A 26,886-nucleotide genomic window follows, 5' to 3' on the forward strand; every position below is an offset into this window, starting at 1 on the left:
TAATTAATTGCACGTTTCCCCCGCTTTCAGTAGCCTGGGGTGTTGTGGCCACGGCAGAACCTCATTACTGTGCCCTGCTCCCTGGCTAAAGGCAACCTCGCTGTTTTGGTTTTTTAATAAAAAAAAAAAAAAATCAAAAGTTTTTTTTCTCTCTCTCTCTCAACGAACTTTGGATGTGACACGAAGGAGGTAAAACCAGTGGATATTTTGGCCCTGCATTTTCTCTTTTAGTTCAAGTAAGATGCAGTTACATGGTGCAGTTGGCCCTTCTGCATGAAGAATGCAGATCTGCCTTGTTTGGTGTTTTCCTGGGTGCAGTGAGAAGCGCCTGTGGGTGCTGGGGTCCCCCATGGAGCTCAGCTGTCCCTTCTCTGTCACGGCTAAAGGGCGGCTGAAACCATTCGGAGGGCGGGCAGCACATCGTATAGTCTTTGCAGAAAGAAAAGCTTTGGTCTCTCTTTCCTCCTCTTCTCAATGTCTATATATGTAGTCCCCACGAGATGTTCTGAAGTGTATTTTTCCATGACAGAGGTTTCCTGCAAATCGATTTTTTTTTTTTTGCAAGGGTCCCACCCAGCGTTAAGCCTTACCAAGGAAGAATAGTAGATGACTCACGGTGGCTTTGAAATTTCTGCGGTTAGACCTGATCCTGCTGGGTTTTGGCAGCAATTATGGCAAACAGGCCATTTTGTTCACTGGGGAGAAAGAACTGGCGAGGTGGGAACTGTTGTCTGAGCCTGTTCAGGGTTGGTTTTCTTTTCTCTTCCAAAGCCATCGCTTTTCTTTCTGCCAAACAGCTTTTTTTGTAGATGTCGAAAGCTGCCTGCAGACACCGTCCTGAGCAGCGCTGCTCCAGAAGCTCGTGGCAGCTGAGGGGGAAAAATAATATTTCAGTTTTGTCTCGTCGCGTGCAGCGGCCCATCTTGCGCTGAGGTCTGGAGGGTTGAGCGTGTAAGTCGTAACCTCAGTGCTCTGATTTCCTGTAGGAAGGCGTGGAAAAATACTGTACCAGGGGTTCTCACAGAACGAGAAGGAGCTGCGGGGCATCTCCGGCTTGTCCAGACACCCGTGTTGCTTGTAAGGTGCTGGAGGTCTGGCTACGGGAGAGCAATGAGGAGGCAGCTGAGGCTCGATTTGAGTTCAGACACGAGCATCATCTTCCACTGCCTGCCATCAACGTGCTTCTGTACCAGCTTGGAGGCATTATTTTTTTTTTTTTTCCCCCCTCTGGGAAGGAAGAGAAAAAAATATATCCGAAGCATCCATTTTGTTCTAAGGAAGCTGTCAGTATTGTCAATGTGTGTAAATGAGCTATTTTGCATAAATTTGCAGGTGTTTAGTTGTATTTAAGCAAGAAACATAGAGGAGCTATTCTGTTTTTGCAAGTTACTTCTTTGCAATGAGCGATTTTTCCATTGTGATTGCCTGGATTTGATCTCAGTTCGGCAAGTACCGACCTGAAACCTCAGCCCTTGTTCCAGGGTTACTTCTTAAGTCAGAATTGAATTTCTGTAATTTGCTCATCCTTAATTCTGATAATCAAACGCTTCAAGGTATAGAAAAATTAACTTTTCAGTAACTCAAGTACCCTGTGTCCTGAGTGCTGTCATGATCCCATGGAAGGTCGTATGGAGATCCCATGGAGGTCTCCTTTGGAGAGGCTGGTTCACAAAGCCACCTGAAGCCCTCCGTAAAGTCTTGGGGACAACATCACCTTTGCCCTCTGAGTTTTGCTCACAACTTCTCTTACAGTTTACCTCTGGGACTTCCCCAAGCCAACTGTTTTCTTCTTGTAAACTAGATGTTCTCAAATATTTGTTTTAACTGGCCAGGGAGAAGGAAAACACATTTCTTGGGAGGCCTTCATGTTGTCCTAGATCCGCAGATCCTGTTCATGACTGGTAGGAGATTTCTGGGTGTGAAGTGGAGGTGGAGGGCTGATGTTTGCCCATGTTGGTGCTTGCTGTTGGTCGTAGCAAAGGCTAAGCAGCTGCTTTTGGAAATGTAGAACAGTAGCAGGCACGTGTTGTTGCTGGCTCCTTGGGTACGATGCCTTATTGTACGATGGGCACGTGGTGGTGGGTGTCCCAGCTTGGTCGTGGGACCTGAGACCATTGAGCGTTGTAGCTTTTGGGTAGACTAAAGAATGGAAGTTGGCTGAGGATGGAGACATCAAATTCTTGTGGAGTTTATTGGCCAGAATGCATGAAACGTCTTTAAAAGTGTTGCTCAAAATAAATAAACAGGGAGCTTCGGTTTGGAAAAGTGCTAAATCCAGGTTTGCGGACAGGGGTACAGGAGAACTTTGGGGCGATGTGAGTGGCTGCACCATGTCACGGGGCTTTGCACCGGTGTCCTGGGCAGGGACAGTGGGTGACAGTGCTCTTGGGGTGGTGCTGGGTCCTATCTGGGATGGGGACACAGTGGGATGCTGACTGAGGAGCTGTGACATCCCCTTGCTGGGACGGCTGGAGGTGTCCCCAAGGTGCCGCAGCTCCTTCTGCTCCCATCAACCTGACGTTCCTCCCATGCTTTGGGTTCACCAAAGTACGTCCCTGACGCTGGGTGTGCAGGAAGCAAACAGCTTTGCAGAGGTTAATGTTCAGCGGGCACGGTGACAGGGTTCATTCACACCACCAGGAAGCCACGGAACGGAATGGCACCGTGCGATTGCCTGCAGGGACCCGGGGGATGACCGGGTGGGGGGACACACAGCAGCCATTGGTATGGCATGTTGGTCCCAGCCACGCACCCTGTGCTTTGGGCGGGCTTTCTGTAAGAGGGACAAAAGCAGCAACAAAACCTAGGTGGTGGTCACCATGCAGCGGTTGTCCTTGAAGGTGGCAGGGCCCCCGGGAAGCCACCATGGGAGGTGAGCCTGTGCCTTGAACCCCTCCAGGCAGGGGTGGGAACTTGGCTGCAGCTCGAATGGGAGCTGTGGTGGTACCTTCCCGCTCCACCATGGCCTTCTGCTCGTGCCAACTGGGTTTTTTTTCCCCAATTGCAACTATTTGATGAATTCCATTAAAAAAAAAAAAAAATCACGACAACAGAAAAGACATTTTATCAAAGCAATAAGCTATCAGTAAAAATACATGGTCTCAGTTTGCTACTCCTAGTTGCTGTGATACCCGCAGAAATTTCTCATTTCTTTGAGTGAGTCGCGTCAAGGGTCGACAAAACGTTAGCACCCTTCACGTGCTTTTTGCGTCTGGTTTTTTTAACGGCAGGAGGAGAAAAGCAAAATCATGTTCCCACTTCATGGAAACTTGGCAATAAGCAGCGGGGTTGCAGCTGGAGCGAGGATGGGGATGTCTTGATACGTACCTGCACTCCCTGCCTTGATATAGAGCATCCGTACGTGGGAGATCCTCTTGCAGTTGCCCAGATCCCTCCCCGAGCGTGGGCTGTGATGCTTTCCCCGGGTTTAGTTTTTCTGGCCAGAGTTATGTGAAGATCTGTAAGTGTTTGCATTTATCAGCTGCCACCGAACCCCGCTGTGGGATGGAGGTGCCGGGCTGCCTTCCAGCGCGCCCGCTCGGCTCCCAGCTGCTGAAATTCCCTGCGGAAATGCAGCTTGGCAGGTGGTGGTCGCTGGAGCAGCCGTGGCACCAGGAGATACCAGAATAGCGTTGAGTGATGTGTAGGACATAGCGTTGAGTGATGTATAGGACATCAGCTGCGTAGACGCCTATACATTTAGATCATGAAAATATGCCCTGTATTTATATGACGTCTTCAACTATATATAAGAGCGGCAGCAATGCTTACCATCCCGCGGGCACCACCGTGGTCCTTGTCACCTCTGATGGCTGTGGAGATGGCTACTCCAAGAATGCTTTGCACTACGTTATCACCCTGGCAAGGTTCTTGGTGTTAGGATTTTATATAAAGGTTTTACGGCCAAGCTCTGTGTGCCTGCCAGCACTTTGAAGTGCTGTGTCCTTTGATGTTCCTACTGTTTGTGCTCTTTAAAGCAGGTACTTTTTCCAGCCCCTTGTTTCCCTCCGCTTGAGACTCCCTTTGCCACCCTCTGGTGTGGGGTTTGGGGATGCTGAGATGGTGCTGATGTCCGAGGTGGTTTCAGCCATTTCCCGTTGCCATCCAGAGGGACCTTCACAGGCTGGAGGCCACGAAGATGCTGGGAGGGCTGGAGCCCCTCTGCTGTGAGGACAGGCTGAGAGAGCTGGGGTGTTCAGCCTGGAGAAGAGAAGGCTCCGGGGAGACCTTAGAGCCCCTTCCAGTCCCTAAAGGGGCTCCAGGAGAGATGGGGAGGGACTTTTTACAAGGGCATGTAGGGATAGGACAAGGGGTAATGGCTTCAAACTGGAAGAGGAGAGATTTAGATTAGATGTTAGGAAGAAACTCCTTCCTGTGAGGGTGCTGAGCCCCTGGCCCAGGTTGCCCAGAGAAGCTGTGGCTGCCCCATCCGTGGAGGGGTTCAAGGCCAGGCTGGACGGGGCTTGGAGCAACCTGGGCTGGTGGGAGGTGTCCCTGCCCAGGGCAGGGGGTGAGACTGGATGGTCTTTAAGGTCCCTTCCCACCCAAACCATTCTGGGATTCTCTGCAGCCACAGCACCAGTGCGTCTCTGTGGGTAGATAGTCAAGTGCTGGAGGCTCTGGGCGTCCCCTGTCCTGGCTTTGGCGGGTGTTACGCTCGGTGCCCCTGAGTTCAGGGGTGCAGAGCGTGTGTCGTGGCCGCATTAGAGGGTTTGTGGTGATCCGGGGGTTGAGCACAGCTCCTCGGAGGGTGCCCGGCACAAGGTGCTAGGCGTCTGTGCCCAGGGAATCCAAAACATGCTGATGAATACGTGTGCGAAGGGATGGCATTAATCACCAATAAATACCTACTGGAGGCAGCCTGGGGAGCGGGGGTGTGCTGCCGGGCAGGGGGCAGCGGGAGCCACAACAACCAGCACATCAGCCTGACATCAGCAGCTGCTGCTCATCAGGGATGTTTACGTTTTGGTTTTTTTTTTTTTTTCTTTTGTGTCACTGTTCTGTAAAGCAAATAAAATGAGTCCTTGGGAAGGGCCTGACGCTTAGGCTGGTCCTGGGTGTGGGGAGAAATGCAGCACGGGGGGGGGCGGTTTCTGACTGGAGCAGTGGGTTAGTCAGCGGGTGATGACGGTTCTGACCGGTGATGACCAGTGCCTTACCTCACCCTTTCCCTTCACCCGCCTGTTTCTTCAGTCGTGCGTTTTCTCTCGCACCGGCGCTGGGGGACGGATGCTGCAGGACCCGGTACGGGGGTACTGGAGGACCCAGAAGGGGCTCTGCCCCAGCCTGGATAGCACAGCAGAGTCCTCCGTAGATTTACCTGCTATTTCCAGGCAATCCCAGTCTGGAAGCGTCTCATCCCCTGTTTCAAAGAGGGCATGGGGATTCCCATGATTTACAGCTTTTCCTCCGGGCAGGCTGTGAGCCTCACGCCGAAAGGGCTATGGAAATCAGTGGAGCAGAACCAAGGAACCGCGCCGCAGTCATTAAAGTGTGAAGCGCTAATTGGTTGCTGCTTTTAGAGGTATTAGTATGAGATGTAGGAACTCTGTGAGAATAATTGTTTTGGAAACAGTGTTTTATAATATTTTGGTTTTATCAGGACTAGGACAAAGATAAGAAATTTAGGTCAGGACTGTGTCAGAACATGATGTTTATTGTTGATTTTGGTACGTATTTCAGTTCTTCTCCAGCTCCAGATCTTTCTAGGATGGGAACAATGCTTCTTTTTTTTAATTATTGTTTTATTCAAGGGTTGTTTTGTGTGCTTTAAAAAATTAAACCCTAATTCTCTTGTGCTGTCCCTGTAGTATGAGCACCCAGAAGGGCAGATTTTTAGGAGGCGTCTCCGTGTGCCGTGCCGGCTGCTTGCTCATCCGGCTAAATAGCTTCCATGCACTGAACGTAAGAGCAGGGTTAAGTCATTGCTGAGCATTTTTGAACGCCCCTGTCCTTTAATTTCATGTTTAAGGAATGTAACGTGCTACCTGCCATCTACGAGAGCCCCTGGATTTTAATGAGCGTGGGAGGCTGTACTGAAAAATAAAATCAGTGCGTATCTTTTTTGCTTTGTACGGGTGTGTGGTTGTCCTGGGCTGGAAAAGCAGGACCCTCTTTGCAGATGCTGGTGGGGATCCCAAGCCAAGGGGGTGTTTCCCGGCTGCTCGGTGGAGGTCTGACGCCTGCCCAGGACTATGGAAGGAAGGTGTGCCAGGGTGGATATCTGTGGCTGGTGACAAGCCTGGCAAATAACTCCTCAAAAAAGGGTTCTTGTCGGCTGAGGGTATTTCTCCATGGAGTGGTCCAAAGCTAATTTTAGGTTTAAAATGTGATGAATTAGGAACTGTTTACGTGGAAAAAGCTCCATCACCACCAGGCAGGGCAAATAGCTGTTGAGGGCATCACGCGTAGGATTTCCTTGGCGTCTGGTCTGGGCTCTCAGTGCCTGTGTATCACCCAGGCCGCTGGCAGCAGCGGGAGGAGAGAGGAAATTCATGGTTCAAGTCGTTTGGGTTTTGTTTTGGGTTGGGTTGTTTGTTTTGTTTTTTTTTTTTTTCTTTTAAATGACACCATCTCGTTGCCCTGTTTTAGCCTGAGCCCATCTGTTTGCTCCGTGCAGCCACGGAGGCTCGTGTGGGTCATGGCACCGGCACCGCCTGCGGGATAAAACCAACTATGGGAACAGAGGTGGCTTGTCCCAGCCTTTGACCTGAAGGTCACTGCACTGGGAGAGATGTCATGAGAACTGGAATGAGGGTAATTTTCAGGGATTATAGCGTTTCTCGCCATGGGGATGGGAGTTGATGTAGAGCGTCAAACCCTGGGAGGCATTAGCAGGAAATGCCTGTTTTTACTGGACGTATTTTCTCTTTCCCTCCTCCCCTCTTTCCCAAATGAAGGCTTTGTCGCTTTCGTAGCTCTGCGTGGTGCTTGTCGGCATCGTAACCTCGTTAGGGAGCAGCGATTAGCTGAGCTTGTTGCAGATCTGCCACAATACACATTAGAGAATAAACTCGGCTGACCAGATTGTAGGTAGTCTGCGCTATTACCAGCTGCAGACATTTTCACATCAGGACTCGAACGTCTTCAAAAGGCAAAACTGTTCATGAATATTTACTAAAATATGCATTTCTGCCTTCCAGTTTCCGTGCCTTTAAAGCCATGCTTTTGTTGTCCTTTGCAACAAGTAGAAAAACACCGTTTCTTTAGCAAAGGCTGAGATTGTCATATGATCCCCTAAGTAATAACTTGGGGTTAAAGCATAACCAAAATGGCAAATAATAAAAATAGATACCGGGCTTGCGAAGTTGCAGGATTGAGCTAGGGGTTTGCAATACATTCACAAGGGTTTAAGGATTAATGGAGTTCATTTTGGGTTTTATAGTCATTTTTCTGGTAGTCGCAACCTCGATTTTTGGTGCAGTTGCTATTTCCAATGTCTATATTTTACTAGTTCAAGAGGTTTGGGGCCCCCGTGCTGTGGGGACAGACAGGCAAAGGGAGGCAGAGGGCTGAAATTGTGCTTGGAAGAGGAAATAATTAATCTGGAAATTGGACTGGACAAAGATGTGAACAGTGTGTGGTGGTGGTGGTGGGGGGTGTGTTGTATGTTTTTTCCCTTTTCCAGGTTTGTTTTTTTTTTTTACCATCTACCTTTTTCCTTGTTTGCTCATACTTTCTGAAGTTTTCCTTTACTGATGAGGTTTTTTAATTAGTTTTTCCTCCTTGCTGCTTTTGCCCAGGCAGAATTTGAGCCGGACCTTCCCTCTGTCTGTACACAGGTAGCCGTGCCGGCTCCTGGCTGCCTGGAGGGCAGGTTTGGGTGCTGGGGGTCTCTGGAGGGAGCCGGGACTGATGTTCCTCTTCCCCTGTTGCTATAAAGTCTCCCCGGAGTCTTCCCTTCTCCAGGCTTGTTTTTCCTTTCTGTTTTTTTTGGTTTTTTTTTTTTTTTTCCCCTTTAACAAACTGCTGCCTAATTGCTGACCTGGATGGCAACAGCCAAATCCTGAGATTTTTGTCCCTAATAAACTTCATCCCATTATTTCCACCCTTCTGCAATTTGCTGAGTATCGTTTGAGTTCTCCCTCTGTCCTTCACGTAATTGCAGCCTCCAAAGCTGACAGTACCAGCAGGTTTTTCCGAGCCCGTTCTCTAGCCCATCGTTAGCGCAGGTGGCGAGTGGCCCTGGCCACACAGGACCTTCTTGGCGCAGCCCTTGTATTTCGCTGTCGAATCGTGGATAACCGTGGCTTGGCATGTGTTTGCACCCAGCTGTGCCCCCGGCCCGTTGCAGATTAACCCGGGCGCATTCCTCCACTTGCCTATGGGAATGCAGGCGGCGTCCGCCTGGAAACTTTGGCCAGGAGGTTAAATGGCTCTTATCGAGCAGAGCCGTATAAAGCAATTTACAGAAGCTTTCAGAGGGACGTGGTACATCCCATCCTTCTGTCTGGTCCCCGTGCTGCTCTCCCTGCACCGTGCCCTCCGGCTCGGCAGCAGCCGGCGGTTTCGGGGATGCTCAGCCGCTGCCTGGGTTCGCGGGGTTCTGGCTTGACCGTAGGCAAGTCACGTTTTCCCTCTCCAGCCCATAATCTGGCTCTAATCTCAGCGTGGGGAATCTTGTTGCTGGGACCGACTCGGGTTCAAGTGAGTTTAGACTCTGCTTTATCGCAGGACTTGTCAGTGGCGGCTGCCAAAGCAGCGTTAGCTTTAAAAAAAAAAAAAAAAAAAAAAAATTTAAAAAAATAAAAATACCCCGAGTTATGCAGCCCAGCTGTGGTCCTTAGCAAATTATCGTTGTGTACTGGTTAATTGTTTATCCATTAACTGACTGCGTCAATTATCTGACAAGGGGAGCCCGGCGGTACCTGGCACGGCAGGGCGGGGAGGAGGAGGAGGAGGAGGGAGGATGCTCATCCTTTCCGTGTTGGCTCCTGTCCGCCTGCTTCTCCTCCAGCCCTGTCGATGTGGTATTTGTCTGCTGGTTTCCTTCAAGTGTAACTGCTGGCACGGCACGTACAAAATTCGTACAGACCTCTTCTTTGGAAAGTGCCTGAAGTTCCCACGAAGCAAGAGCATCTCTTCAGACTAAAAAAAAAAGTAATAGACTGCGTTTTGTTTCCGAACGTGAGTACAGACAGAAGAAATACAAAGTAAGATGCTGCTTTATTTCCTGCTGGAGATAGCCAAAAAAATTCTTTGCCTGGAGCGCCAAGCGGGAAATAAATGGAATTTTATTGTACGCGTCGGTGCGTACAGTATTTTCAATATTCTCCCAAGATTCTGCATGTACTTTGGTATAAGAGAAGAGATTGACCCAGTTTTTCTTGATTCAAGTCTGTGGGGATTTATTTTTTTTCTTCTGAAGGCAGCTGATTTTTAACATGTTTTTGGGCTTATCAGCCTCTATGTAGTAATAAAATTAGGTACTTGTTTCAAGAACGTTCTTTCAAAAGCCGCTAAACACATGAATTATTAAAATGTTAAATTATTTCCGAGTTACGACATAGCCAGCTCTTTCTGTGGAGCTCACTCGAGAATAATTGCACAGTGTTCCTTGCAGAATTTAACATCAGAAATGTTGAAATTTTTTATTTTTTTTTTAAAAAAAAAAAAAACCAACATTCTGTCACACAATGTAAGACCTTCCACGAGTATAAATGGGCATCCTTGTATTGACTGCTGTAAAATGCTGCCGGTTCGTCCCATGTGTGTTTTTTTCAGCGTAGCTGTCGGGCTGTGACATTTACTGCAGAGCAGAACAAAGATTGAAGGGACTCTTTGTCACGGAGATGCCCAGGAGCTTGGCTGCCTGCAGGGACCAGAGCTGGGTCTGCAGCCCCACGGCAAGTTGCAGAGCCTGGAGGAGGAGGAGGAGGAGGAAGGCGACGCTTTGCAAATACTGACACGTGCTGAAAGCTTGCGTCAGTGCTAGCGGACATGCCTCACATCTTGGGTGGATTTTGGGGTTTTGTGTGGCTTTTTTTTTTTTTAATTTTTTCTTATTTTACAAATTTTTTTTTGTTAATTTTTTTAATTTTTTTTTTTTTAATATTATTTCTTTTTGTTTTCTTCCTCCTTCCCCGTTTTTGTCCTGACTCAGGCTCCTGGCATGGCTGGGTGGGGATAAAGGTGGGATGTGCTGTAGTCGTCAGTGCCCAAACATCTCCAAGTGCCACTGCCTGGTCACCTGGAGCAGGCAACAGCCTTGCCACTGCCCCCTGTCCCCATCATGAAGGGTCGGTGGGCTGGTCCCCTGCAGTCCCCAGGCTGTAGAAGGGGTGCGAGCTCCCTGGAGGGGTGAGGATGAGCTGCAGCCCCGACCCGTGTTGCTCCCAAGCTTTCTGTGGGCATTTGGGGTGCCCCTGATGCTGCTCTGCTCTGCAGATGGGAGCCCTCCTGGTTGTGACTTGAGCCCGTGGAGACGTGGGAGAGCACAAGACACGCAGAGACCACAGGCAATCATGTGAGGTGCATAAAAACAGAGGAAATCTTAATAACACCAGGAGTTTGCATCGCTAGTTCGATCCCAAGGAAGAACGCTTAACAAAGATGCCTACTGATTTTTCTGAATGAGTTTTTCCCTTGCGCAGCCTAATGTGGGAAACGCAGCGTTGTGTGAATTAAGTCTAGGATTTGGCCAGGCATTAATGTGATTTGTGCTTTTTCTGGTGCATCGTCGTTATTACAGAGCTGGTTGAGGTGACCGGGTGAGTTGATGCAGAAGCTTCCTTGCTTTGCCTTTGAAATCGGTATGTGAAGGTACTCCTAAGCCACAACCAACCCGCTGCAGGTTTTTGTATCTGGAAAGGGAAATATTATGTATTTTCCATTTTTTAAAGTACAAGTGAAGTGTATGAGTCCTGTGGTCACTGGCATTAGGGGAAATTTTCTCTTGTAGCCTGAAGCTACCTGTGCTTTGTCACCGCTCTGGGCAGTGGTCTCCTGTTGCCTGGGTGGTTGGTGTGTTGGATGGATGTGGGTAAGGGGCTGGAGGGAAGAGGGGGCTACGCGCTGCCAGGGGTTTCCCTCATCCCTGCTGTGCTGAGGTGCTGTGGAAGGGGTGATGACAGCCCTGCTCCTTCCTCCTCCCCAGCCCCCCGTGGCTCCAGCGTGCGGCTCCCTGAGATGTCCCTGAGAGCTGAAGGCCATGCAGCTACGTCGACGCTGAAGAAGATTGCTGCAGACATGAGCAACATCATTGAGAGCCTGGACACCAGGGAGCTCCACTTCGAGGGGGAGGAGGTCGACTCAGAGGTGCTAAATGACCCAAAGGGTGCCGGTGAGTTAACACCCATATGTTCTCACCCCATGTCCCACCTGGATTTAATAACTGTTAATAGGATAAAACCTCAGCAGTTTTGTCAAGCCCAGGCGTTGGCCATGGTTTAGGACCAGGAGGCATTCCTCTTACACTTGAGCTCTTTGAGTCAAGTCCCTTCTGTGAAAGCATGTCCTTAAGCTCTCTTAAATAAAACCTGGTCTATTTTAGTGGAATTAATGCTGCAGTGTAAATGCTCCCGTGTTAAAGTATTGCAACTACCTGCTGGCTTTCACGCCCTCATTGATGGTGACAAGGCTGTTGAACTAACGGGGTTTGTGGTCCTTCCAGCGTGCATTCCCTTCTCTGCCATCTACCACACTCATGGGTTCAAAGAGCCGGGCACGCAGACGTACCTCACGGGATGTCCTGTCCGAGTGCGTGTGTTGGAAGTTGAACGCTTTACTTCCACAAAGAAGGTCAGAACTTCCAGAAACTTCATTTCATTTCCGTGGAACTGTATGAAAATGCTGTTCATAGGTTAATTCTGCGCGTGCTTGTTGGTGAGCTGAGGAAGCAGGAACGCCCGTGTCTCAGAAAAATGCTCAAGAGAGAAGGTTTCCCATCTTGTTTATAAAACCTAATAAAGCAGAACAAGAAATTGTGAGAGGGAATGATCCTTAAGTAAAATTGAATGAGGGCCCTTTAGATGAGGAGCTGCAGGGAAATGACTTCTATCAAAGCTGCAGCCCTTGTGGTGGTCTTCTCCTCTGCAGGTACCAAGCCCCAATGTTTACACCATCGAGCTGACCCATGGAGAGTTCACCTGGCAGGTGAAAAGGAAGTTCAAGCACTTCCAGGAGTTTCACAGGGAGCTGCTGAGGTACAAAGCCTTTGTGCGCATCCCTATCCCTACCCGGAGGTGAGTGTGCAGCCCTGTGGACGGAGCGGGCTTTGGGGAGATGTCATCTTCTTTTTCTCTTTTAATAACGTATTGGTGTGGCTTCACCGATCCCATTTACTTTGCTGTAAGAAGGAGAGGGCAGAAGAACTTAGTCTCTACAAATATTTAGCAGCTATAATAAAAATATTTAATCTCTGCGTATTTAGTAGCTGTAACCTAAGTGGTTCAAGCATCTCTCTGCTGACCCAGAAAGCGCGTTGGGTCCCAGGTCATCAGCTTTTGAGTTGAATTTTGGAGAAGGGTTATGCTAATGCTGGTGGAAATTGTTGGTGCCATGTGGCTTTCTGCTGGCAGGGGCTGGATGTGGGAGGCGTGGGGGTCTCCGGGATGGGTGGTCGGCCCTGCCTGGGCTGGCCTTGGTGCTCACGGTGGCTGGAAGCCTAACAGGAGCCATGGGAAGAGACCAAGGGGAGCCATGGGAAGAGTACATGATGTGAGTGGGCAAGAGTGTCCTGCTGTGGGGAAATGTGGGGAGAGGATATAGGGAAGGGTTAAATTATGAGGGGTTAAGGGTTGGGGGAACATAATGCCCTGAAAACAGGGTTTAGGCTCCGTTTCCTTAGAAGGGTAAAAGGAGACCCTGAAAAGTCAAGCTCTGATGCTTCTGGGCTGTATTTTTGTTTGTGAGCCAATTTGAGCATACTGGCTTCTTTTAAATGAATCCACGCTTCCCTTTTTTTTGCTTTCCTGCCCACCCATCTCTCAGTTTTTAAGAGTTTGGATGGGGAAAATAAAAGCCTGGCAGAAGAAGGGTTGCGTATCGAGGCGTGCATGCGCTCGCAGCATGTAGAATCGACGTTAGGGTTTGTTTTTTTTTTTTTTCCTTTCAGTCACACGGTGAGAAGACAATCCATCAAAAGGGGAGAGCCGAGGCAGATGCCGAGCCTGCCGCACACGTCGGAGAGCACGGTGCGGGAAGAGCACTTCTCCAGCAGGAGGGTAAGCACCCGCCTCGCTCGGCGGGGGACGGAGGGATGCTCTGGGGGGGCTTCTGAGGTGCAGAGATGCCAGGCAGGCTGCTCGCAAAGCCATACGCTACCAAAGCCCTTATTTTATTACCATTAAAAGTCTTTTGCTTGACAAACTTAGACTTTGCCAAGTCCAGCTTTAATGCCAAATTCTCCTCCAGGCAAAGAGGAGGATGCTGCTCCTGGGGTTCTGTCCTGGGTTGAGCCACACAGGACTGATTTATCTTCTAATGCTGGGGAAAAGTCCACTTTTGGAAGACTCTAGTGTCTGAATTTGTGAAAATATTTACTTTATAGCCAGCTAGGCTATGTGGGATTCAAGGTCTCGGTGTTTTCAAGCCTTGCCAGGTGCAGGGATGAGGAGGAGTGAGGCCTGGGCGTTTGACCCAGGCTGGCCAACAGGATTATTTCGTACCATGAACATCACATTCGATATAAATTAGGAAGTTTGCTGTGTCGTCTCTCTCTCCCTTGATGGTGGCAGTCCAGAGAACTCCTTGCCCCGGTGCCGGACCCCTGAGGCCTTCCCTTCCTCCCAAAGCCATTGCGCTCGCAGTGTCCGACACTTACTGTCCCCTGCCGGGAGCGCCCAGCTTCCTGCTGATAGAATTGGCGGGGTATAATTCTTGTATATCTTATATTAGTATCGGGATTAATATAGGTTCTTTAGTATTATTAATTAATTTAGTCTTATCCTATTTAATCTATTTGTATTTCAACCCTCACGTTTCCTTGCTTTCCCCGATACCCCTTTCCGGGTGGGGAGGGGTCATCGGGTGATAGAATAGTTGTCTAAACGGCAATAAATTGTTATGGGTTTTCTCAAACGGTAACAGGTTCGTACAGGCAAAGCTCTCCTCTGCAATTGAGGAAAACCATGATGCCCAGGGTGGCGGGTGCCTTCCTCCCACCTGCTGCGATTTAAAGATAGAAGGAGCAGTTTGCAGAGTCAAGTTGCCTGATGGAGGCAGCCCCGTGGCCATCAAAACCTGAGAGATTTCAGTTCCTGTCGTCCTCTGAAAGAGGAGATGATAGTCAGGCTCTTGATGCTGAAATGGGTAATTTTAGCCGAGGCACACGTGTTCTGTGTAACTTCATCAGATGTTAACAGATAGGCCCTTCTATGAAGAGGGTGGATGTCTTCCTACCTCTTCATTGCAGCTTCGCTGTTTGCAAAAAAACCAAACCAAAACAACAAAAAACCCACCAAAACCCAACAAGAGTCTCAAAAAAAAAAAAAAAAACAAAAAACAAAAAAACCAAACAAAAAAAAAAAAACCCACACTTTTCTACCCTGTGCTTATCGTTCTTGCTGCCGTTTGCTCCGTCACCGGGCTTTCTGCTGCTGAAGCCTCCAGTCCCAAAAGGTTGTGTCTCGTGGCTGTGCGGTGCAGATAACACTCCCTGCTGTGCACGGCGTCGCTGCTGGGCGGGAAGTTTCAGGAGAGAGATCTTGGTTTAAAAGAGGAAGAAAAATGTTTTCTAGATCCCCCTTTTTTTTTTCACCACCCTTGGTTTCCTTGTGGGAATCCCACAGCTTTCACCATAGGGACGTATGCCCCCGCTGCCCACCTGGGTAGCTCAGTGCTGTGATGCTAATAAAGCTGAGAAGGATGAAGGTCTTGATGGCATTTGTTTCTTCTCAGTTTGTTTTGTGTCCAGTAGGTCTCTGCCTGGTTTCCCGTGCCCAGAGAGCTTAATCTCCTCTTTGCCCAGTTACCATGAGGATGGGAAGAGACCCTTTCTCCCGTAATGGCTTCTTTTCTTCTCTTCTCCCCTCCTGGCTGGGGAGGACAGTCTCTCCAGCGACCGGTGACCTGGCCACTGCCCTCTCTGTGGCTTTGGGACAGGGCAGCATGGCCACCATGCTCCTTACCCCATGAAATTGGTGTTTGGGTTAAATAGGCTCTCTCAGTTGCGTCTGAGGCTGCATTTTCTTACAAAGCTAATTCGTGTGGGTCAGAAACAGCTGGGACTGATTTGGTATTTAAGATCATTCCGAAACTTGGGCACAGTCAAGAAAGTTGACCTCTAAAATGACAAGGAACAGGTCAGCTGGTGGAAGGTGTGAACACGGATCTGTGAACAGTAAACAACCTGTGATCAAACTGTTGTGCTGCTGAGCTATAATCTTCTGTGAGCACATAATAATGCATTTATTTATCTATTCAAGCTGAAAAGTGTGTCTGATTTCTTGATTGCTTCCTACTGCCAGACAGTTGGATTGTGGGGGCTTTTTTTCCTCGAAAATTCCTGCAACTTATCTAAAGTTTCAATGTTCTAATTGTAGAAACAGCTGGAAGACTACTTGACAAAGATCCTAAAAATGCCGATGTACAGGAACTACCACGGAACAGTAAGTAGAAATTAGTTTGCTTAACTGCCTAAGGAATATTCACTTTACAGATGTTGAACTTACTGGAAGAAGACGTGCAGCTTATATAAGAAACATTTTACAGCCATTTTGCAAGTGTTTTGGCTTAGCTGATTCTCCAACGTGGATGTAATAGCATTAAAACCAAAGAAAGAGAGTGACGGGCTCACTCTGGGAGGTCACCATAACACAGTAATAACCTCCTCAAAGTAGTCCAGACCAGAAAGCTGACTGTACATGTATGATGTAGTGGGTTTCTGTTTAGTTCTTGGGGTGTGTGTAAGATTATGAGTTGAAGTTTTAAATACTTAAACAATTGGGCTCCAAACCATACCCCTTCAGGCTGGGTTTTGTGTGTGGTCCTGGCTGCAGATTTGTCTCAGGTTCCTATTCTGTGCCATTACACTGGACTTCGGTGACGTTGAGTTTGTACGAGTGATGATACCCATTTGCCTCGGCGGGTATTTTGTCACTTCCACAGGGAGATGGTAATCAGCTTATTTCCCCAAGTTGATAGTCTTTTTGAAACGAGGAGAGATGTCAAATCCAACTTCAGGCCTATTTTAAGCAAAAATATTTCCTTTGAAAGTCATCCTCGAATATTTCTTCAGTAGTCGTCACCTGTCAGCCGCAGCTGTAACATCTCCCTGGGATGGTAATTTATTTCCCCTTTTCTCGGCTGCATAATGACAGTGTTACTCTGTCTTTTGTATTACCAGCAAAACCTGATGCACGCTTTGAGTAGCTGCAGAGCTTAGCGATATTTCTGAGCAAGGGCTGATAACTGGGAACACTTGGTTTTCAAACAAGGCAGAAATGTAGGCTAGACTTAAGGTGTCTGTAGCAGCCAGTTCTTCTCTTCGACTTTTGTTTTTTGGTAGGAATTCTGCTCTTTTGCAGGATTTCAGTTGTGTAGAGATGTTGGGCGGCTCGTAGGTGGGTATCATGCCCAAAAGCCGTGTGTGCTCTTGTTGCCGAGCTCGATGTGTTGAGTCCCGCGTGTTACATGGGACAAAGTGCTCATCCAGCGTTGGCCATCGTGCTTTGGCTTGGCCATCGTGCTTTGGCTTGGCCATCATGCTTTGGGTTGTAAGAACTCTTCAGATCTGGGCTGAGAGGACCTGTGTTTCTTAGAGTGCTGCTTTTGGGGACAGGATGCGGCGCTTAAGTCCGCTGCAGTCAAGAGCTGTGTTAGTCTGTGCGTGGAAAATAGTCATCTTTTGTTCTGAAGGCAAGATTGGGATAACTTGGCAATTTTGATCAGTAGCATATGCAAAGCGGGGGAGAGTTATTTTACAGTGCAGATCCATCTTGTCACTCTTAGGCAGGCGTTGCTTTCTTTTTCAAAGATTTTGGAGAATTTCTCCTCATGTAAGAACGTGGGTGATCTTTTGACCAGGCTGTGGTTCGAGGCGGGCTGCCGTGGGGGGGGCCAGGCGAGGAGACGAGCGGTCCTGCCATGCCCGGGCAGCTGTGGGCTGCTCCCCTCCTCCTGCGCTGAATCACCCTTCTGTCCCCGGCCCCTGGAGCCAGATGTCACTTTGCACATAAATTCTCAGTTTATTGTTGGCTTTCGCTGGCGGCAGCGAAGCGTTCAGTGAGGGCTTTGCTGATAATGATGGCGGCGCCGCTAAGTGCTGCGGGTCCTGCAGAGATGCTGGAAGAAAGCACGGGGAGAAAAATGTTTCCTTTAAAACAACCCCCGCCGTTCTCAGTCTAAAGTGAAGATTTCTGGCGTTTTCCTTGGAACTGTGTTTGTTCCCCTCGGAACAAAATGAGGGCCTTGCTCCTCCTGTGGTTGAGATATCTTTTGCCTGGACACTGAAAAATGCTGTAGCTATCTTAATTTTGGAGCACATTTTGATCCCTGTGCGTTCCTCTCATCAAATCCATGCACTGAAGTGCTTTTTCAAATCCTAAATTCTTTGTAAAGTCAGATGTGGAGTTGCAATGACAAGGTGTGACCTGCCTGACGCGTAACCCTCGGTCCTTGTGAAGAACCTGCTTGGGTCAATCGCATCTTCTCGGAGATGTTTTTACATCTGACCTGCACAATTTAATTCATTTGCGTTTTTACTTCTTTTATTTTGCGTTTGTGGTTAACGTCTTATTTGTCAGTGAGGGGATCTCCGCTTTATACGCTGTCTCGAGGACGCGCCATACGTAGGAGAGTCGAGCCTGCAAGCTGAGCTTGTGGAAGTTTGGCAGACCTGAAGTCTGCGGTGGGTTGAGGCTCAGGTCCACGGCGACCGCGTGACACTGTAGAGGTTGTACATCCTCCGGCCTTTCGCGGTGACGCTTCTGCAGGCTGTGGAAGTAGAACCTACCGAAGCATCATCGTGCATGTACCAAGCGTCCCTTGCTTTGACTGGGTAGCTCTGACTGATAAAACTTACAACCTTCTCACACTTCCCTTAATTTCTCAGCTTTCATTATAACCGAGCATTTTGTATGGATTTCACAAATGTGTTGGTAGGTGCATTAGATTTTGTGATCAGACCCCAGACTTTGTAGCCTTTCATAATTTTATTTTTTTTCCCTTCTAGCTATGTGATTTAGGATTAATCTCACATCTTCTAGTCCGTTCCAAAACCTTTTTATAGAACGTCTGGGCAGAAGTGCTTCAAGACAATTACTGTGAAAATGAATGTTGTGGGAATCTCAGTGTGTTAATTTGTCCACGCTTTTTTTTTTTTTCTGGGAAATGGAAATTGAGGTAATATAGCCCCAAAACATTAGGAAATGGGATCTGTGGGCTTGACTGTATTCCATATAAAAAATTTATTAATTGGGCCTTCGCATCATTCTTTTTTGGTATAATCTGCAACAGTTGAAAGATGCCTAAGTGAAATAAAAAGTAAGGTTTGGTTGGCCACAGTGCGTGTGTCTGTAGCATTCTGCATGACCTCTAGTAAGCGAGAGTAAAAAAAAAAAAAAAAAAAAAAACCAAAAAAAAAAACCCAAAAAAAAAAACCCTCATCTTAAGTGAAAGCAGTACAATGTAAGGACAGCACAGATATGTGAGAGCGGCTGCTGGTTTGCCTCTGATATGGCACTTGGATCTGCAGATCATTGCAAAGGTCCCCGCCCAGCCCTTCAGTTTTTTTAGTTTATTGCACTTGAATTAATTTTTTTTTTAATTTGGGTTTAGTATAAGCCAATTTTTTTGCGTAAGGAATAGCTGGCATCTTTTGCTGAACAATATTATTCTGAAGGGTGGTGTAATCTCATTTTATTGCTAGCCACAGCTGCTAATCGACTCTATGGGGGTTTTTTTAACCCACTAAATTAAAAAACAAGCATCGAAACAAAAATGCAGCGTGGAGCTGCTGAATTCCTTCTGAAATGCAGACGCTCTATGAAATTTTTGCTTACAGAAATCATGCCTGCTCGACGTTGCTGGCAGAACGGATTCCTTTAAAACTGTGGCTCGTGCACCTTGCAGCTGGTTCTCCACCTTCCGTAGCTTCTCTTTCTGCAGCTGGTCGCTCCCGTCTGGTTTTGTATTTATTTTTTTTTCTTTCTTTTCTTTTCTTTTTTTTTTATTGCTACAACAATGTCATCGAAACTGCATTCTCGAGGCCCGTATCTCATATCTAAAATATTCTGCTGCGGCTCGCTCTGAAACCGGAGCGGGATGCCGGCTCCCCGGGCAGGCAGCTGGGCAGCGCAGGAATTCAGATGTGAAGGGGATGGAAAGCATCTCGCTGCTCTGCCTTTCCCCCCCGCTTTGTTTTTTTTTTTTTTTTTTTTTCCTGAATGACGAGCACTCCGGGTGACAGGCACTGTAACGGTAAAAATAGCTAATGCGGCAATAATAATAACGTTAAATCATTCGATCAGATATTTTCCACTGCACTGAGGAATTTTCTGTCTAACTGCTGTAATTTATTTATTTATTTATTTTACAAACCCACACTCCTAATTGGCGCTGCTTGATCAACGTGTTGGATGGGCTCCCATCACCATCGTTGCCGTTTCAAAGCCTCCTTGGCTGAAGAGCGGGTTGCTGCGCTGCCGGACAATCTTTCATTTTCATGTAGTAGTAGTTCTGTTTTCGGCAAGTAATTTTTTTTTTTTCCTCCTGCCTTTTTTTTTTTTCCTCCTTTGAGGACAATTATTTCTCTGCGTGCAGCGCTCCTCAAATTGTTGCCAGCTGTCTGGTTGCAGCCAACATTTTCAAAGGGTTTTGACATTTACATTTGTGTGTGGTTTTGGTTTGGGCTTTTTTTTTTTTTTTTCTTTTGTGTGCCCACTGTGAGATGTCTGGGGTTCTGCCTCGTCTGATGGGAAATGCCGGCCGTTTTCTGAAGCAATGAAAATGGGATCCAGGGCAAAGAACTCGCCTCAGACTTTGCTTGGGACCTCTCGGAGCTTGTGGGATACACTGGGTTTTCAGGTGCTCCCCATCCCGCTCCGAGTGTCACTGCAGAAACAGCCGAGATGTTCGTAGGTCACACCTGGTGCTTTTCCAGAATCATAGAATGTGTTGGGTTGGAAGGGACCTTTAAAGGCCACCTAGTCCAGCCCCCCTGCACTAAGCAGGGACATCTTCAACTAGATCAGGTTGCTCAGAGCCTCATCCAGCCTGGCCTTGAATGTCTCCAGGGATGGGGCCTCCACCCCCTCTCTGGGCAACCTGGGCCAGTGTCTCACCACCCTCAGTGTAAAGAACTTCTTCCTAATGGCTCATCTAAACCCACCCTGCTCTAGTTTAAACCATTGCCCCTTGTCCTATCGCTACATGCCCTTGCAAACAGCCCCTCCCCAGCTTTCCTGTAGCCCCCTTCAGGTATGGAAGGCCGCTATAAGGTCTCCCCGGAGCCTTCTCTTCTCCAGAGGGTGTAGCAAGAGCAAGATTGTTAGTAAAAGCAGTTCTAGCTGCTTTCTGAAAACGGGCTCAAATGAAGGCGTTAAATTTGCTTCTACTGAATAGAGGTTACTTTATGTCCTTGAGCTAGCCAGAGGAGAACAACAGATCCTTTGTCGTCTCTGTGACCGTATTGGTGTGAGAAGTTTGGGAAGGAGCAGCAGAGCGTTAGGAGGAGGAAGGATCTTCTGTCCTACTGCTGCTTCTATGGGGCAAAAATGAGGGAGCTGGGAAGGGAGCCCGAGCCAGCCGCACCATAACTGCAAGATAGACTTTTGCCCCAAACTTACTGATACTCTTTGTTATACTTAGTGTTTGAAAATATCTTCAAGACTTATGGGTCCGCCCATGTAGTCCCTGTGCAAAATCGGATTTTGCCCATGAGGGCCCTGAGGTTGATTTGCCAAAGAGCAGGTGACAGTGGCCACCTTGGAGGAGAGCTCATCCTTGGCTGCTGGCACCTGAGCTGCTGTGGGGCATGGGTGGGCACGGCCTGAAGCCAACCTGGAGGCTGTCTCATGTCCCAGCTGTGGTTGGGAGCATGGGTTGAGTCCTGGGCTTCGGTCCCAGCAGGTTTCATTGCCAAAACATGTGGTTAGAGGGTTCCCACCAGCTTGCTGCCTGACCAAAGCGGAGAGCAGCTCCTGCCCTGAGCACCTTGGACAATTTTATGCAATAATAAGTTAAAAGTGCCTGGGTGCAGGCAAGTCTCCACCATGCAAGGCATCTCCTTCCCAGACCTACTCCTGCCCGAGACCTGTCCTGCAGGGCATGCCCGGAGCAGGCATTTCTCCCTGCTAATGGGGCCCAGGGCTCATAACCAGCAGACTGTCAGGAATGTCCTGCTGTGCCAAGAAAAGCCTGCTCGGTCAAAATCTGCCTGGTGTCCTATTTTTAGAGGTGAATGTAATCATGCTGTGCTTTCTCACCGGCTTTGCTTGTTGTTACGTTCCTCTGCAATCTCAGCTGAAGCAGGAGGAGCTGCGAGGAGGCAGCTTGCTTGAATTTGAGATTTGCTGGTAAACTCAGTAGCGCGGCCCGTGGGTTTCCCAGCCTGCGCCTGCCGTGGGGCTCCATCAGGGCTGACCCTGGTGCATGCAGACCAGCAGAAGTCATGGAGGTCGTGCTTGGTCTCACTCTCCTCCTCTCCCACTGTGGCTTTTGTGTGGATTTTTGGCTCCCAGGGTCAAGATGGGGCAGTGGATGTGAGGCAGGGGTGTGTGCAGCGCTGAGTGGGAGCGACCTGCTGCGATGGTCTTGGAGGATGCTCATGGTTTGAGGGGCTGAACCCACATGTGGTGTGTGTCCATGGCATAGGGGGTCTCGGAGGTAAAAGGATGCTCCCAGCCCTGGGGACATGCTCGTTCACCCTCCAGCTTTTCTGCGGGTCACTAGAGGGAGAGGATTCAGGCAGCCACCCAAGTTCACACAGGCCTCTAAAGAGTGTCAAACTTGAGTCCTTGTTTCAGCCAGCGATCCAGGAGGGAGGATATCATTGGGGCCCAATAATACATTTGATCTTGATTGTCCTGGTTGCCTGAAATGTGTTCTCCAAAGCACTTTTAAAATAAACAAACAAGCAAACAAACAAAAAGCCCAACCAGACTGCTTTTCTTGGTCGTCTTGAAGATGCTTAAGCGATGGTGGGTAACTTCTGCTGGGGATCTTGTGTGGGTTCTGTATCTATGACAAGTCGCTTCAATGAAGCAAAGTATTTTGTGGGTTTCAGAGTATGATAGAAGGGGGAATCTTTCTCTTTCCCCAGATGGAGTTCATTGGAGTAAGCCAGCTGTCATTCATCCACGACCTGGGACCAAAGGGCATGTGAGTTGTGAGCTGTGTCGTTGTGAGTCATGGTTCACCAAGAGCATGGCTTTCTGAATAAGTAGTGTTCAAATTTATGGCTTTACTTTCTCACCAATAACGGAGTGGAGAGTATTTTGCCATCCGGGTATAAGGTTGTATTAATGTTCAGAGAGAGACACTAGGGCTTTGGGAAATAGTCTTGGAGTGGGCTGCTCCATGAGATGTGGGCTGCAGCCTATCAGCTGGCTCATGAGGTTTTTCCCCTTCCCTTCCCACAACCTGTCGACCCCCTTGTTCTCCTGCTTGTGCTGTAAAACAGGGCCCTGCATTTCCTAAATCCGCATCATTTTCTTCCTGGGGGGGTATTTTTGCCCTTTTTCTGGCTTTCAGGGCAGTGGTGCAGGGGATGCTCGGGCACGGCTGGAGGTGGCAGGAGCCATCCCTGGGGATTTCAGCAAGCATTCTCCACCTGAGAGCCCCCTCTGCTCCTCCAGGTGAGCCATGCCACCCATCCTGACCATCTTTCTGTCCTTGCAGAGAAGGGTTGATCATGAAGCGCTCCGGGGGCCACCGCATACCTGGCCTGAACTGCTGCGGCCAAGGAAGGATGTGCTACCGATGGTCCAAAAGGTACTGCTGGGGCGGGCGAAGGCGGCGATGCTGTGTGTTCCTTGGGCACACATGCAAAAATACTCATTTGGTTTTTTTCTTCCCAAAAAGTCTGAGAGGGACGTTCTTGCTTTTTCACAAAAGCCGTGGATTTTCAGGTCAAAAGAGCCCGGCTCTTCCCCTTCACCCTCCTGTAAGGAGGATGGTGGGTTTTTTCTTCTGCTTTGGAGTTCATACAAGGGACGTATTGCTCCGGAGGAAAACTGGGGTTTCCTACAGCCCCGAGCTGGCAGAAACGGCCATAATCCCCTGGTCTGTGCCCAGCTTTCCCTGCTGCGGGAGCCCCCAGGAGCTCCATACCTTCAGGTTGGGACGTGGCTGGTGACCCTGCCCTGGCCAGATTTCAGCCCAGCTTTCTGAGCTTTCCTTCCTCAATTTACAGAAAGCAAATCAATTAATTGATATGCTATCTGGGCTGATTTCGACCTGGATTTTAATCACACGTGACCTGCAGCAGTAAGGAGCTCTGGTGCAATTAACCTTGGAATTAAATACGTCGCCTCTTCCTTATTACTGCACGTGTTTAAATGCCAGTGTTTTCACGAGAGTTTTCACAAGTAACCCCATTCCCGTGTCCCTTCCCGCTACAGACTGGTGTAACTTAGTGTCCCCATCCCTTTACCTTCAACGTTAGATCTCGGTGTACCCTAGGGCTACAGCGCAGGGAGGAGTGTGCTATGGGTGTATGTTATCAGCTGGCATCCAAAAAATGCAAGCTGTGTTTCCTGAATCCTGCCCTTCCCAGGCAAATCTTTCCTTTAGAAAAATCTAGATGGTACGTATCTGCTTTCTAGCAACAATTTCTTGGTCTGTAAGAGCTTCCCCAAGGGTCATCCACCTTTTGGATTTTAGCATCGCTGGTGGGCGGTCATTAGTTTATCTTAAAAAAAATTCTGTTTTCCAACAAAGTCTTTCTGCATTCTTGTGAAGAAAAGGTCCTATTTCTTCATAGTCTTTCCAACATTTCTTAATGTAATTTTACAGAAGATCTCTCTAACGAGTGCACAAGGAGATGAAGATGTGACCTTCTTCCAGGTCAAATCATTAAATTGTCTCCAACTCTTTTTTTTTTTTTTTTTTTTTTTCCCTCCTCTTTTATGGGGAAAAAATGCCTTTTCCTCTTGATGCCCCTCAATTAACTCTTCCCAATGTTATGCAGAGCCCAAGCTTTAAGGGGGACAGTCGAACATTCAGCTCTGCCGGATCTTCATTTTTCCTTTAGAGCCTAAGGAGGGGACGGGAGAAGCGTTTGTGTGGGATTGTGTGCAGAGTAATACCAGAGGGCACCGAATCCCCGCTGGGACTGACAGGGTGTGCATCGATAAATAAGCAATTAACAGTAATCTTTCCCAGAGAGGGTTATTTAAGTGAAGGATTTTCGGACACGTCAACGCAGGGGCAAGGCTCCCCCTGAGCATGGGGCAGACTCTGCGGCCATCCTTTGCCCGTAACGGCTTTGCCCCCCCAAAACTGGGGTTTTATACCCCGAATTTATGTCACTTATCATAGTAGGTGGGGTGTGTTATGGCCACGGGGGCTGAGGAAAGGGACACGGAGGAGGACAGTGGGGTGTCAGGACTTCTTGGGCATGGAGAACTGCCTGGGCAAACCAGAAAGGGGACCGCTTGGAAATATAGTTTTTGAGGGATGTTTAGGAGTGAAATTATGGGCCAAATGATGGGGGGAGGGATTTTGGCACCGAGTGAGAGGTGATGCTGGGATAACTCTTTCAGAGTCCTGAAAGAAAAGAAAATATTATGGCGTCTGGAAGTAGATCAGGAGCTGAGGCGGTTACTGAAGATGTAAGAATGAACAGATTTTTGTGGTATTTTCTGTTGCTTTGTGTGTTTCTGAGCGTGCAGAAGAATGAGGCGAAGGTCTGGTGGCGAGGACCTGTGTGGGACAGAGGGGGCCGGTTACCCCAGCTACGCCGCAGGGGGGAGAAAAAATTAGAAATGCCATTCACAGTTAAAAAAAAAAAAAAAAGTGGTGGTTTTTTTTTTCCCAGAGTTGCCTTCAGGCTACGGTATTTATGTAAAACCTGCCGGTCATCTCTCATCATGTGTTTCTAACAGGGTGCCTGTTGCTTGGCAATAAAAGATTTCCAAAATGCCTCGTTCATATATTTTGATAGGAGTGAAAGTGATCCTAGCATCATAATTAATGTTAGAAGTGTCAGGTAACTTGTTGCCTCTAGGTATAGCATATAAGATGAATAAAAATGTGGGATGGAGGAATCCTTGTTGCTCTTTGCCTGGTGCTGGGAAGTTTGTGGGCAGGGAGGTTCTCATTGATTTCGTTAGATGTGAAAACCTATATTTTCAGAGACTTCTGTAAAAAGGAGTCATGCAAATCACTCTAAAAGTCTTACATTGAATCCAAACTTATTACTCAACTTCGTAAAATAGGCGCTTTCCTGCTCAAGAAAACCATAACCTGGACCATTCCCCTAAAAAGGAATTTTACCTTTACGCTGAACGCTTTCTTTTCTCCGAGAAACGATTTGTGCTTCTTTTGAAGGAAACACTTTTTTCCATTTTATTAGCTTTTTTTTTTTTTTATGGCTCGTGCTTTGAAGACCGTCATGGGTGAAATACGAGTTGTTGTGCCCGTGCAGGTGGCTGGTGGTGAAGGACTCTTTCCTGCTGTACATGAAGCCGGACTCGGGGGCCATCTCCTTTGTCCTGCTGGTAGATAAGGAATTCAGCATTAAGATTGGCCAGAAAGAAACAGAAACTAAATACGGGTTGCAGATCGACAATCTCTCTAGGTAAGAAATATGATCTTTATTTAGACCTTTTTTTTTTTTTTTTTCCCTTTGCTGTTGCTCTTTTAAGGACTTTTTTTTTTCTTAATTGATGCTCAGCTCTGGGGGGGGTTAACAAGGTGCGTTGGGATGCCCTGGTGCAGCTCAGCGTCCCGCAGGGCTCGGCGCTGGGCGGATGCTGGAACCTTTATCCCTGCTGGGGATTTGGCCTGTGTAATGGTGATTATTTCCAATGTCTTAATGAGGCATTTGGAGCCTCAGCTGCTGTTTGTCCATCCTTGCGGTTATTGCTCGGGCCTGGGGGCATGGTGCACGTTGAGTTGCAGAGTCTGTTTTTGCAGCAATTGCTTACAGTAATTTTCTAGGCGCTCTGATCCTCTATGCTGCAAGCAGGGACGCGTTCTTCTGCATCCCAGCTGGAGCGTTACCTGAAAGACACGCTAGTTGGGATAAAGAGGTATTTAATATCATTATAGTAGTGCACAGTGTAAATTCATCTCTTAAAAAAATAAAGTATAAGCTAGGTCCAGCTCTCCTCTGAGTTAAGGTGATGCTATTAATTTGAATCTGTGGTATTTTTTGATACTTTGCAGAGAAATAATGTGGTAGTCGCTCATATCAGTTCAGTGCTGGTTTATTCTTCTGCGAACAACAGCAGAGCAAAGACCCTTGCTATTCCTTACTTTTTGCCTCAATAAAATATGACCGATACAGGTGTACAGACAGCGAGGAGCAGCCCAATTAAATGTACGTGGCTTCAGCATCCCGCCCCACGCGCCCTCTGTTTTACAGGTCGCTGATTTTGAAGTGTAACAGCTACAGACATGCCCAGTGGTGGAGGCAGGGCATAGACGAGTTCGTGCGGAAACACGGCAAGGACTTCCTCACGCAGCATCGCTTTGGCTCCTACGCGGCCGTGCAGGAGAACACGCTGGCCAAGTGGTGAGGACCACGGCAGGGATGTGACCATATCACGGTGCCTTGGGCGCCGTTATCCACAGCAGGAGCAGCACACGCCTGCCTGTGTTAGCCCCGGGTCTGATGGATAGAGCTGGTAGCGTTCCGCAGCTGTAGAGATTGACAATAACTAGAGAAGTTGGAAAAAATGAGGCTTTCTTGACCCAGAAGAGAGTAACTGGTGACAGGAGTGCTTTGATCCTGTTAAGGCTCTGCATTGCAGCTTAATAGCATTTTGAAACATCAAGTTT

At 48.2% G+C, this 26,886-nt stretch overlaps 1 protein-coding gene across 3 annotated transcripts in view; it reads left to right on the forward strand.

Moving 5' to 3' along the window:
* The window catches only part of PLD1 (phospholipase D1), an 81,822-nt gene that overhangs the window by 21,370 nt on the left and 33,566 nt on the right, over positions 1–26,886 (forward strand). For all 3 annotated transcript variants that reach the window (XM_074589969.1, XM_074589968.1, XM_074589970.1), the window contains 9 exons: positions 11,096–11,281; positions 11,612–11,739; positions 12,037–12,182; positions 13,055–13,163; positions 15,483–15,548; positions 22,202–22,260; positions 22,780–22,872; positions 25,529–25,681; positions 26,471–26,620. In XM_074589969.1, the coding sequence (XP_074446070.1) occupies positions 11,128–11,281; positions 11,612–11,739; positions 12,037–12,182; positions 13,055–13,163; positions 15,483–15,548; positions 22,202–22,260; positions 22,780–22,872; positions 25,529–25,681; positions 26,471–26,620 (1,058 nt within the window). In that variant the 5' untranslated portion in view covers positions 11,096–11,127. The remainder of the gene's footprint in view (positions 1–11,095; positions 11,282–11,611; positions 11,740–12,036; positions 12,183–13,054; positions 13,164–15,482; positions 15,549–22,201; positions 22,261–22,779; positions 22,873–25,528; positions 25,682–26,470; positions 26,621–26,886) is intronic.

The sequence above is a fragment of the Larus michahellis genome, chromosome 6, assembly GCF_964199755.1.
Source record: "Larus michahellis chromosome 6, bLarMic1.1, whole genome shotgun sequence".
Classification (NCBI taxonomy): Eukaryota; Metazoa; Chordata; class Aves; order Charadriiformes; family Laridae; genus Larus; species Larus michahellis.